This window comes from Myotis lucifugus, unplaced genomic scaffold (genome assembly GCF_000147115.1).
Source record: "Myotis lucifugus unplaced genomic scaffold, Myoluc2.0 scaffold_31, whole genome shotgun sequence".
Lineage (NCBI taxonomy): Eukaryota > Metazoa > Chordata > Mammalia > Chiroptera > Vespertilionidae > Myotis > Myotis lucifugus.
In genome coordinates, this window is record NW_005871079.1 from 5,965,680 (window position 1) to 5,979,790 (window position 14,111).

General features: G+C 38.5%; 1 protein-coding gene across 1 annotated transcript in view; it reads right to left on the reverse strand.

Annotated features, from left to right (window-relative positions):
- Window positions 1-14,111, reverse strand: part of GNAQ (G protein subunit alpha q) — a 166,946-nt gene that overhangs the window by 68,529 nt on the left and 84,306 nt on the right. The window contains exon 2 of the mRNA XM_006086825.3: window positions 6,879-7,033. Coding sequence (XP_006086887.1) covers window positions 6,879-7,033 — 155 coding nt within the window. The remainder of the gene's footprint in view (window positions 1-6,878; window positions 7,034-14,111) is intronic.

Sequence of the window (14,111 nt, forward strand, 5' to 3'; positions counted from 1 at the left end):
CCATGATATAATGCAAATACCATGTGGGTCCTAACAGAGGTTCCAGTGATTGTAGCCAAGAGTCAGCCGTGAGCAAAAGGTTGCTGATGAAAGCAGCTCTCTCCTGGTCATGTGACCTTAACTTGGATACTGATTCAGTAAGAAGTTTCATTTTGACAAGGATGATGAGATCTGAGGAGCTGGTCATACTAACTAACCTTATTGAACTAATTACAGATAAATTCAATTCATAACTTTAAATCAAGAAACCATAGTGATAATGAAGAAGAACATCCGGGTAGGCCAATCAGAGTTCAAAGGCTGTTTGGTAGGCAGGGAGTAAGAATAAAAGAACTTGAATGAACTTAGGATGACAAGAAGTTCCTGGGCTCACCTGTGATCACAGGTGGGTTGTCTTCTAGTCAATTCTCGATCTATTAGGCCCCTTAACAAAAGTCAGTCAGTCCTCACTTTTGGTTCAGTTGATTAAACCCTGTCACATTCTCCTTAACTGCAACAAGCACTACACTGAGTCAAAAACCAAGACACATGAGATGAAATCCTTGCTCTCAGAGCCAAATCAACTCAATGAACATTTCTGGTCATTTATATCATTGTTAGTACCAGACATTCTTTGCACAGCATTTAGAGGTACTGACACTCTAAAGCAGTGGTTCTCAACCTTGGCTGCACATCAGATCACCTGGGAATCTTTTTAAAATCCTGATTTCTGGGCCTCATCCTCTGGAAATTCTGTTTCTTTGTTATGGGGTGGGGCCACAACATTAGTAACAAAGAAACAGAATTTCTGGAGGATGAGGCCCAGAAATCAGGATTTTAAGATTCCCAGGTGATTCTAATGTGCCGCCAAGGTTGAAAACCACTGCTCTAGAGCTTTCTGATATTCACTTCCTATCAAAAGTTTTGTTGTGCAAAGCAATATTTATGGAGTATTGCCGAAGAAATGCAGGCCACCCATTCTCTCAGTATTCTGAAACTTATCTCTGAGTTAACTCAGAACATGAGTCCTAAGCCAGGTTCTATCTAAATGATTGAAGAAGAAGCATAGTACTAGTTGCCCTTTAACATTCAATCTTCTTCTTTAGGAGAGAGCTCACAATTTTTTAAATCAGATAGTAAATATTTTAGGCTTTGTGGGCCATTAATCAACTATTCAACTCTTCTGTTGGGTGCAAACCCAGCTATAGACAATACACAATACAGAAATAAATGAGCTTGGCTGTGTACCAATAAAACTTTACTTATAAAAACCCACAGCAGGTTGAATTTGAGCTTCGGGTTTGCTAATCCCTATTCCATAGTAACAGCACCCTGGTTTCTGCTGGATACAAAGTCATCCTGAGTAGACAATGGAAAGGAATGTATGGAAGTCATGGAAGAAGTCAAACTACTGAAGGGTGCAACTGCCAAAATGTGAGCAAGCAGCAAACAAAGTGAAGTGTGTCTCCCATACCCACTGTGCCCTTTAGGCAGAGAGAATGGATGGGCACACAGGTGCCAATGCAAGCCCTTTCCCAACTAGGCTCTATTATGAAGGTTAGAAAGCGGCTAAGCATATCTCAGCTGTATCTTACCATCTCTAACAGCTCCAAACATTCTGAAAAAGGAATAATTAAGACCTTAGAATCATCTGAGTTCACTGTGGAAGACAAATACAGGGGTTTTTGGCTCATTAGATAACAAAACAAAAACAAAAATAAAATAAAGATGTCACTTAAGTGAAAAAAAATGATAATGCCATGCTATTATTGTCACTCTTTAGAAAAGAGCAAACATATTCAAGATCATTGCCCACTTCTGAGTTAAGATAACAGTTTTAGTTATTTAACCATGCAGAGAATGATTTCTCTGTCCATTACATTTCCAGGTAAATTTGGGGGGCCAGGGTTTCACCTGCCTGCACAAGATAATGGTTTCTCAGGCAGCCCACTGCCATGGACTCAAATTTAGAAATGAATTTTCAGATGTCAGATTTCAGGATTTTGGCAAAAGACTACTCTGTTGGTGTACACCTTACGAAATCAAATCATTTCTATTTTCTAATCTCACTTTACTTAAGTCCTCTCCATGGAGTTTAGTAGATCAGACACCTATTTCTGAGGCAAGTTAATGGCCCAGAGATGACAGGGAATTCAACCACTGGACCCGGACTCAATGTTTTCACCATATAGTTGTCCACCTCCAAAAACCTGAAGTAGGCTTACACTTCTTTTTTATCCTCAGATTAAGAGCAAAGTCAGGATGGCTGCAAGAGACAGCCAACATACTAGTACCCTGGAGTTGAAGTATATGGCTCATCTTTCAGAAACATTTTAGCAAGATACCTCTTCAAGAAGGATTTGGCCCTAAATCTGGTGGATGTGCTAACCTAACTCTGAAATTACTTTTTCATTTAAATTTAATATTCAAATTATTTGTGAATTTAAAAATTAAGTTAAAAATCTAAGCATGGGGTTGGAAGTAAACTCCAATGCTGACTTAGGTCCCAAAGCCAATTTATTTATGTATGTTGGATTTATGGGCTCCAGAGCATGTGGAAATTTCAAGAAGGTGACTGATCTGACCCATAGATACAGAGAACAGACTGATGGTTGCCAGAGGGAAGGGGGATGGAGGACTGGGTGAAAAAAGTGAAAAGACTAAGTAGTAAAGATTGGTAGTTACAAAATACTCATGGGAATGTAAAGTGCAGCATAGGGAATATAGTCAATAATATTCTAATATCTATGCATGGTGCCAGTTGGGTACTTGAAATTTCAGGGGGAGCACTTTGTAAAGTATATGATTGTCCAACCACTATACTGTACACCTAAAACAAATAAAATAATATTGAATGTAAACTGTAATTGAAAAACATTAAAAAAACATTTTTAAAAGAAGATGTCTGATCTACTCAACTCCTTGGGGGGACTTCAGTAAAGTGAGATTAGGAATGATTTGATTTCATAAGCTGTACACAGACTGAGTAGTCTTTTGCCAAAAGCCTGCAGAATAAGGACTTTTCTCACTATATGCCAATGTGATTGAAGTTTGTGTTCTTTGGCTAATGTCAGGGAGCTTTTGGTACTGTAGGCAGTGAACTCATTTGACCCGATGTCTCAGTATATTAAAGCAGGTGGTAAACCCCAGAAAAAAAAAGTAAACCTACAGCCATCTGTTTATTGCGTTCTTAATCTAAAGCTATTCAGAGCCCTCAAGCTTTTTTATCAATAATAATAAAAAAAAGAATTTGTGAAAACTCTTTAGCATTTTAGAATGCTTTTATTCTTGCTTCAAAGAGAATTGGAAGAATGCACCAAATGAAAGCCAACTTATCCCAAACTGATTATCCATCATCTGGGATTTCTCATCTCCTTGTTTCTACCAGTGCTGCCTGTCCTTTGAGCCATCTGATTGCCTGTTATGATCAGCAACTTGGCTAATCAAAGTAGAAAAAGGGAAGCTCATATCATTTCATTGTGTCCTTCTTACTGGCTTTATTTTGACTTCAGCAAAAAGTTATTGTATGGAGTGCAGAGGGGAGTGATTAAGAGTATAGGCTAAAATAAAGAAATAATATTTTGAAATTATCTGTGACTCAGAACATCATCCATGTTGTATGAATAATTGATGCCCTGTTAAACATGGCTAAGTTTTCTGGATGATAATCACAACCTTATTAGGTCTTTTTTCAAATAATTCTATATAATTTTCCTTGACTTTATACTTATGAGATTACCTATAGGCAACATTGATAAAAATGAATAAATAATTTGTACCGTTCATGGCAAATGACTTATCTAATCATAGACATCTATCTATATCTATCTATCTATCTATCTATCTATCTATCTATCTATCTATCTATCTCCCATCCATCTATCCATCCTCTGTGAGGCTATATTTCACAGTACTTAAAAACTTGGTGTTTAAAGGCAACAAATCTAAATTCGATTCCTACTCCTATCACTTACTAATTGTGTGACCTTGAACAAGTTACTCAACCTCTCTGAGACCAGTTTTCTTCCTCTGTTTGATGGGGATGATAAGAAATATCTACCACTTTGGGTGGCTTTGAGGATTAAATGAAATAATGCATGTAAATGACTAAGCACAGAATCTAACATATAATAAGTGTTCAGCAAGTAGTAGCTGCCGTTGTTTTTGATAATAGAGCTTCCAGATTCCAGACCTTCAAAAACATCAAGACAAAGAGACTTAAATTGAATGCCTTCAGCTCTTAAACTTCTTAGTTCATTTACTAGTAGAGTGGCTATGGAAAGACAGTGCCTACCTACATCATGGTCATCGAAATAGTGGAAAAGTAACCATCTATTATTTCATAGAACAGTCATTTGTGAAGGTCAAACATGTGAAGTTACTGATAGGCACTGAGGGAAGGAAAGAGATCTTAGTAAACATGATAACAGACACAAAAGAGATATGTACAAAATGTTAATACAGATGGCATAGTGCAGGAGTGGGGAACGTGTGCTATATAAGGCCCATGAAATCATTTGGTCTGGCCCTGTCAAGGCATTTGGGGTGAATTAATTAAATATTTGACCAAATATAGCAAGCTAATTTTTAAGTTTGGTCATTTTGTATGGCCCTCAAATGATGTTATAAATATCCAAATGGCCCTTGGCAGAAAAAAGGTTCCTCACCCCATTTAGTCCATGTAACAAATTAGTGTAACAGAAATGATTGAAACATATACCTTTCAGTAGAAAATGAATTTCAGGATAATGAAAGAGCACCATTTGAAGAGAAGACCTTTTACTTCACAGAAGAATGCCAATGTAGACCAACTGACAAAGTAGACAATCATTCTTTCACAAATGCTAATGGAACTACTAAATTAATATCCATTGGAATGAAAGCTATTAAGAGTTGATGGGGAACTGAAGATCCCTCAGTGATGCCACACTGATGGCTTTTGGTGGCAGGAGGAAGAATATGACTTTATAATGGAAGGTGTCTGTGTCCTATACTGTGATGAACACTGCCTTCACCAATGATGGGCAAACCAGTGCATGACATCAGTTCTGCATTCTACTCAGATGGCCTAGCTCAGAAGAAGGAGGTAAAACAGTTTGCTAACAGGGAGCCCTAACCCTGGTAAGCACATACTTAATCAGACATTGGTGTTCTGATGCCCCAAATAGTAAGACTTTCTAAAGGGTGAACAGATATGTGACAGGTAAAGGACAGAACAGAGGAAGAGGAGAAGGATAAAAGTAAAAAGGGTGAGAAATGATGAGAGATGGAAGATTTCTTCATAAAAATATACCTTCGTAATGGAGGATTTATTCATTAGTAAGGGCTAGGAGAGACATCACAAAGTGAGAGTTATAGGAGAATCAATAATGAGGGCGGAGGGGTAAATACACAGAGAGGAGAAAACACAATGAACAGGAACAGAGAACAAGGGACAAAACACAACAACAACCTGGGGAGATGGATGCAATTTGAAATGGCAGAGGAAACAGAAGGACAAGAGGGGGCAGGAAGTAAAGAAAGACAGCTGGTCAAAGGTTGAGGGGGCAGAATTTGGAACAAACAAGGGCTGAATGCATCTTTTTCATCTCTGTGCTCAGACACTTTTATGGTAGGAGCTCAGGAGAAAGCAAAAGAGGGAGGAAGAGAAGGAGAGAGCAAGGGAGACAGATGAGGGAAAGCAGGCAGTTAGAAGGCAGAGAGAAAGACAGGATAGGAAGAGTGACGTGAAGAAGGAAAAAGAAAATAAGGAATGGGTAAAGCACACACTTCAGAAGCACACCAGGGAGTTAATATAGATAAAATATGATTGACACATTCAGTGCTCATGAGCATTCTATGCCCCATTCCAGAATTGTGTAATTCAAATTTACTTTAAGAATACCAGAACTATTTTGACCAGGCAACATTTCTTTGGCTTACATGAATCATAAACTTATCTTATACAAATACCTGGAAGTAGGGTAAAAGCTTGACCAACTTTATAGAAAAAACAAAGCTGACTAGCTCTTGGATCCCCTATGCACTACTGAGTGAGCCAATCAGCCTACAGGCTCCTTATTTTCCCCATTTCATCATATAAACTGACCTGAGGCAGCTGCATATTTTCCACTCATTCTTCTGTCTGCCCAGCACCAACACAAGAGGCAAATGCTGGTTCACGTAATTAATGTAGACAGAAATCTGGCTAAATACCACCAAAAAATCCATTTTTCAGGCGCCTGATTATCTAGATTGCTGACTGCATTGATTACATTAATCCAATGATGGCCAAGTCTTGACTTTCTTTCAGTTAGGCCAGATTTCATCTAGAGAACTCACAAATCTCTCTAGGATGCAAATCTCTCCCAGGACACATGATTTTGATTGACAGCTCACAAAATAACTTTGGCATGCATGCAAAATTAGACTCACATGCAATTTTCATGCAGAGATAAACCTATCCATCAACATAATTTTGGCTCCAAGAAATCAGTCAAGGTTCTGTGTCTGGAACCTGGGAACTAGGGAGTCTGATGCTTTAGAAGCCATATTCAAACGTACTCGTTTGCAGTTCTTACTGTGTGTCAGTGTTTTCTAGCACATAAATAAGATTATAAATTTGTATTTGAAATTACAAATATTATAAGATTTCAAATTACAATGGAGTTTGTGTTTGAGAATCACTGGTTTGCAATTTTGGGGAAGAGATGGGTTGGTGAACTCAGATTCCTAGAGTCTTCGGTTGATTTTTCAAACAGAAAATAGTAAAAGAAACACTTTCCCTAACTCTCATGCCAGTTCCTTATAAGTTGGTCACAAGTTTAATCAGACACTCTACACAAAGCACAGAACACAGAAGTTATCATTGTGGAGCACCTGCACGTGAAAGTAAAGAGAAATCCTGGGTGAATACTCACTATTTGGTAGAGTCAGATAATTGATATTCTCGTCGTCTATCATAGCATTCCTGGATTCCAGGATCATTCCATAAACTCTTTATTGCATCTACGTAGGGATTCTCAAAAGCAGACACCTTCTCCACATCAACTTCTCGAACTAATTGTGCATGAGCCTGTTTTAAAAAAACAAAACAGCAGTTATAGTCTCCTTTCCATCATTGAACATTGCCTTTGGTTCACATGTTACATTGAGTACATTGAGGTTTTCCTTCATATACTGGTTTTCAAACTGGTTTATAATAAAGTAATGCTGCTGCTTTTTTTTTTCTTTCTGAGAGAGCCCAGTCCTAAATCTCTCCCTGTAGAGTAAACCTTGAGGCTCCTTAGAGATGACTAGAGGAAAGCAGGGTGCTAGGATCTCATCAGAATGATGAGGATGTCATGCGACACACACGACTGGTTTTAGGTGATAATCATATTCCAAATGCAAGTAATATCATTAAAGGGAAAAAGGGAATTATCTCCTCTATAGTTTATTATAATCAAACACATAATACCCCAGCCCATGGGTGTTACATTTACATCTGAGCAGAAACTCAACCAGACTCCTCAACTATTCAGGACTAGTTTCCCTAATTTACAGAGTATAAAACCACTAGAACAACAGTTAATAGCAATGACTTAATTTGAAAAACAGAAACCATTCTCTCTCCATTCCCACATACCCTAACTTCTAAAATATTTATTCTAAAACATTTTTTTCATATCTGCTTTACCTACGTTATCAGATTGAGGACCCTATTCAATTTTTCAACAAAGAAAAAGGACTTTGTTATTTCATTATACAACATTAAGCAAGAAATAGGTAAGGAGATTTAAAAGATTTTTTTCATAAGATTAAAATAAAAATATTATATGGTCACTCCCTAAATTAACAGGAATATACCATTGCTGAACAATCCCAATTAGAATAGGTTTCATGGAAGTAATACGTATGTAAATTATATATAAATAAATATTTAAATAAACAAATAAAATAACTAATTACCTTGGAAGCTGAAGGCAGATGACTGATAATTTATTCAGTCTTGATTTTGTACAAAAATACAAACTTCTGAACTAGGTTAGTGAGTGGCTATCATGGGCACATGATGACCTAGTTATTCATTTCATAGAGTTATTAAGTAGATAGAACAGTAATAAATTTAAATCATGTCAGGTCCTATCTAGCTCCCAACCTTTACCTTCTTTCTCTGCCCATATATGAAAAGAGCCCCATGTCATTAGACTAATCTTAACTTTAATCGAGTTTTAAGAAGCCCAACATGCTAAGGACTGAAGAAACCACTTTTCTTGCTAGTTCTGCTCTGACCTTGATAGATCCAGTAATGGAGAAGTCCAGTTCCACATGGGCCATCACTCTTAGAAAACAGATCCCTGTAGTTGCTTTCTGTACCTAATCCCTATCCAGGCCATCTGCCTTGTTATCCCTCCAGCGGTCCTGCCAGCCTGGAGTCCTGTTCCTGAGTCCCACTCCAGGTGCACCCACCTCAATCATAGTCCCTCACAAGATTAACTCTTTGAAAACAATCATCACTGGTGACCCAATGAATCCACAATGCGGTGCTCCACATGGCTTTGGAGCACTTGTTTGTGCTAGACGCATCTTCTCTGCCTTCGGCCTGCTGAATTAGACCCCTTCCAAGCATAAAACACTGGACGTGGGGGCCTCCCCGACCCTGCCCAATAGGTATGTAAGAATGTTAAGTTTCAACCCTTGCTTTTCTGCCCTTGTTCACTGAATATGAGCTCTAGCTCTTTGTGTCCTGAGATATGATAGTGATTACCCAGGCTATAATCCTAAATTAGACTCACCATCACTACATCTGCATTTCAGGGTTTTCTGGGGATTCAGTGGATCTCAGAGGGCCACTGGGGGAAGAAGCAGGGATATATAGGATGGTTTCCAACCTGATATACTCTCAAGACGGGGTTTTGAATCTTACTGCTTCTTCATATGGCCCCAATGTTATTCCTGGTGGGGAACATACTGCCCCACTAGCCTCACGTGGCTTTGTATTGTGTTACAATACTGTAGGGTCAGTGGTTCTCCAAAGGTGATCCACACACCAGCAGCAGCACCTGGGGATTTGGTAGAAATGCAAATCCTCTTATCCCACCTCAAACCTTTTGAATTAGAAGCTCTAGGAATGAGGCTGGGCCACAGAATTGCTATGGGAAACGAGGAGAAGAGGCCCACAAAGGTCTCTCCAAAGCAGGAGTCATTAACAAGTGTTCATAAGGCTAAGAAGCCATGGGAATAAGTACAACAGGGTAGGCATATGCAATAGGGAGTTATGGGGACTGTGGCACACTGGGAAATACACACACTAATTAAAAAGGGCGGCTGCTATTTAGCTCCAACCAGTTGCTGTCATTGGAAATGTAGGTTCACTGTTTCCAGAAGTTCCAATTTTCCAAGGGAAGCTAAAATGTAGATTTTTCTGTGAAATACTTCTAATTTTAAACCTCAGCAACCCTAGAAAAGATAAAGCATATCTGTGCCCATTGGAGGCCAGTCATTTGTTGCATTTGTTCTAAAAGATTCTTTCCCATTTGCTTCCCTAATAAGCTGGACCAATAACACGATGCCCTGCGTAGAACCTAGAAAGTGGTAGCTGGCCACTGGTTAACACATGCTAAAAAATAAGGAATTTCCAGAACCTTCCTACGATAATATTTAGACAAACTATTATACTATCCATAGGGATAAAAGGTTGAGACCTCTCTGTGAATTGGCTAATAGCTACATGGTGACATAGGTTAGTGTAGGCAGTATTTAAAATGAATTTGATACTCACTACACTGGGCCAGCCATGCCATTTGGAAGGAGTTTTGTTTCTGTTTCTAGAGAGGTTAGCTTCTGCCAGAGAAAACAGTTTCAACATACCAGACACTTCTCACCATTATGATTAACTGTCTACTGGACCCCAGTGAGATGCTAGGTAATATAGCATCAGGGAATTAGACGTAGTCTCCATGGGGGGAACCATCCATATAGATGGCAACCAAACAAAACACAGGATTATATGATCCAGGAGTAGGAGCAAGAGGGAATTCTTGCATGTCCAGCCTTAATTTCAGTTGACTGTAAGGGTATTAACTAAAGACAACATTCTCAACAGTGTATTATAACTTTCCACTGAGCGCCTGCTCCTGCAAAGTGAGACTACTTTCTCATGCCAGAAAATGTCTGTAGTTTCCTATCGTGGTCTAGCTGCTTGCTTTTTCTCACATCTGCAATATCTCCCCTCTTCCTTTCTGTACTTTCTTTAGCTTTTGTTCTGGGGCTATGTCATAATGGTGAAAAGTGTCTGGTATGTTGAAACTGTTTTCTCCTCTCCACCCAAAATGTGGCCTTTGCGCCCTTTGAACAATGGGACTTTTACATTTTACTTTGTGTGAATTGTTAACGTCTTGCCTTATCCCTGTTGTAGACTATATGTTGAAGAAAGGGGCTATAGCTTAAAGACTCTAATTTTTGGGAGGGACCCAACACAGAATAATAAGCAAACAAATATTTGTCTAACTTAACAGCATTTAAAGATGCATATAAATACAATGCCAAGTCCTACAAGTCCTACAATGGAGGAAATTTTCTGTCCATTACCTATTCTCACAGCACTACATAATCCTTAAGAGTAGCTGGTGTACAAGTATTTGTATATTTGCTAACATCTTCCTCCACGATCACAGTATAAGTTCCAAAACAAGCTCAGCATTGCAGTATCAGAGCCTAGCAGAGTGCCTGCCACCTGGTAGATACTCAATAAACATTTGTTGAATGCAAGGAAGGAAAAGTAGAAATTATATTAAACTGGAAATCAGGATATCTAACTTCCAGTCCTGGATTTATCTCTAACACTAGCTCTAACCCTTGGGAGAAATTACTTTACATCTTTATAACTTCATATTTTTCTTGTCCATAAGATGATACAGCTGGAGTAAATTATAAGCCTCATCTAGCCATAAACTGTATACGTAATTATAAATATATAATAAATACATCTACAATGCACAGACGACCAAAGGGTATGACACTGTCTCTCCAGGATCACATAATATCATTTATTAAAATAAAACTTCGCTATTTCCAACAGTACCTAACAACATAGGGCAAATCATAGTTAAGTCTGCACATGAGCAATGCCACATGTGGACTGAGCAAGTAGAACTCAACATGGACAAAGGAGGTCAAACGAGGTGTCAGAGAGAAGACAGGGTTTGTCTGGCAGGTGGGGAGGGAAATGCATGACATTTCCAAGGAGGAGGGAGAGATGGACAAAGGTTCACTGGACTCTGGGGGAAAAACAGTCTAGTGAGGAGTTTCATGCTGACTATTAATTCAAATTAATCTCCACAGTGAAAGCTATAATATGAACAAGATCAGCTATGAGCGATAACTCTGAGGTCAATCTCCAGCATCCATGAAAGTATATCGCCTGCAATAGCACAAAGATCACCATGTTGCCTTCATCCAGGTCAGAATTTCTAAGTCATTTTTACTGCCTCCCAAGCTTCATTCCATCCTTGCTGTTTTGGAAAATGACATTCAAATATAATCAACTGTAATTTGTTTTTATGTAAGAGCTTTCAACTGACGTTCTCTAAGTTGTTTAAAGTATGACAGCATTTTACAAAATACAGAATTTTAAAACTGCCTATATACATGACACCAATGGAAGTTCAATCCTTTCACTTTTTTGGTAGAATATATTCTGTATGTGGAAAGAATGTTTTTCAGGATGCTAGAGTAAGAAGATAAATTAGACCCTTTTCTATTTGTTCAAATGTCAAATGTGAAGAGTAATAAAAAACACAAGTAATTATGTGAAATTAAACAATTACTAATAAAAAAGCTATGATGAAAAGAAGTAATTTCTAATAATATTATAAATAGCAAATCAATTACAATTGACTACCCTTTTTATTTTGAACATTGTGCAGAGAAAAGCAAAACATCTATGAATGAAATCATATAAACAAAATATAATTCAATTTCATTTTGTTAAAATTGAGCACACTAGATGAAAATATTTAATGGTGAATGCTAGCTTTCAGAATTCTTAGCAAGCTGGTAGCAAGCCTTAGAGGGAACATTGTAAGAACTAAGTAGCTACTCTTAGAAACTGGCAGAATTCTAGGGAAAGACCACATGGAAACCGCAAGATGTGCCCATGTGGTAATGTCTTGTTTTAGGGATTCGGTGGTCATGAAATTCAGGTAAATCTTAGACGTGTTGATGTTTCCATGGTTGCTTAGGCAAAGGGAAGGAAGAACGGAGTTCCCACCATAGTGGGCCTTACTCTGCCCACAGAAGGCCAAGCCTTCAGATGAAACAAAAAGGATCTTATAGTCACTCTGGAAGGATTTTCAAAAACTCATTAACACCTCATAGTGGCTTGAGGTTGGAATGTCACACCTATTCCAGCTCCTATACTCCTGAAGTAGAAAAGCAAATGGTAACTTCCACATTTGTTGAAGCTCTCAGACACAAATATTCAGCTTCTTAGGCCTGCTCCATCTGAAGGGATGCCCGATACACAGAGGACCTCTAAATTAGAAAAGTCTGAACCACTGTTGGAGTCCCTTTTAATTCTCAACTGAGGCTCACAACATCTCATTCTTTTTTCTTGGTACTTACTAGTATTTTCATTTTGGCATTTGACTCTAGAGAAAATGCAGACCCCTAAAAAACTGAGGGGGAAAACCCCAGGCTTTTATTTTTCTTCTTCTGCTCAAAGAAAGTACCAAGTAAAAGGATAGAAGATGGGATCAAATTGCTGTGTTATAATCCCACCTCTACCCTGTACAAATTTAGCATGACCTTGGGCAAGCTATTAACATTTCTAAACCTCTGTTTCCTAATCTGTGAAATGGGGGGTAATAACAGCACTTATCTTAGAGGTTTCAAGTACAGAATGCATGCACAACACTTAAAGGAGGAGCCTAACACCTAAAGCTACTAGTTATTTAAAAAGCAAAAGAAAAATCTATGGCTGGTGTGGCTCAGTTGGTTGGGCATCATGCACTGAGGGGTCACCAGTTCGAATCCTGGACAGGGCACATGCCTGGATTTCAGGCTCAATCCCTAGTAGAGGGGCATGCACGAAGCACCTCTCCCATCAATATTTCTCTCTCACCCTTCCTCTCTCTATAAAAATCAATTTAAAAATATTTTTTTAAAAAGCAAAAGAAAAGGAAAACAGCACAGAAAACATAAACCATGATGTACACACCTATTAGTTTCTGTGACCTTGGGCAAGTCACCCAAACCTTAATTTGCTCAAATGTGAAGTGACATTCTGGAGGTCATACTGGATACAGGACCTCTGGCTCCTCAAATTTGCAAGCATTCTTTAGCTTAAACTTTCCTACAGAAAACTTGGATAAGAACTGTCCTTTCTTAGACCACTTCACCGTCTCTGACTGCATCACAATTTGAACGGTTGACCTTCATAGGTGCATTATACACAGAGGGACAGTTGATGTTTGTTCTTTTTTGTTTGTTTAATGAGCATTACCGCATAAATGACAAACAGCAGCCAAGCCCCACTGAGCAGCTACCACAGCTGGATTCACATAGCAAGTGATTCATTCCCACAGAACAGCCACTCCACACTTACAGTTCAACCCCTGGCTCAGCACAATTACAAATTACTACATGACACGGCCTTTTGGAGTCTCTGATGAAGACTGTAAGTCCTGTGTTTGGAATCCTTCAGACCCAGGAATCTGATTGTCTTTTCCTAAGCACCCATGTCCCTCTTCACCTGAAGACCATTGAATCTCTCAATGAGAAATCCAGAGAACCAGAGGAGAGAAGAGGAAGACGGAACAGTAGCTGAGATCAAACCAGGTTTCAATCATAACTGTCACATGCCAGCCCTGTGCCTTTACGCAGGTCACTCAACCTTCCTGAACCTCAGCTTCCTCATCTATAAAATGGGGAAAATAGTATGCTGTAGGGCTGTTAGGAAAATTAAAATGTTGGTAAAAATCTCCAAAAAACAATATTATAATTATGAATTTTTGTTATCTCAAAATTACCATTAATACATGTTGATTATTTCAATAAATATTTATCTACAGTGTGTCAGGCAATGAATTAGACACTGATAAAGCAGAGAATTTATGTTAAATAAAATGTTCCAGGTAACAAAATATTAGGTAAGAAAGTTTATCAAACTG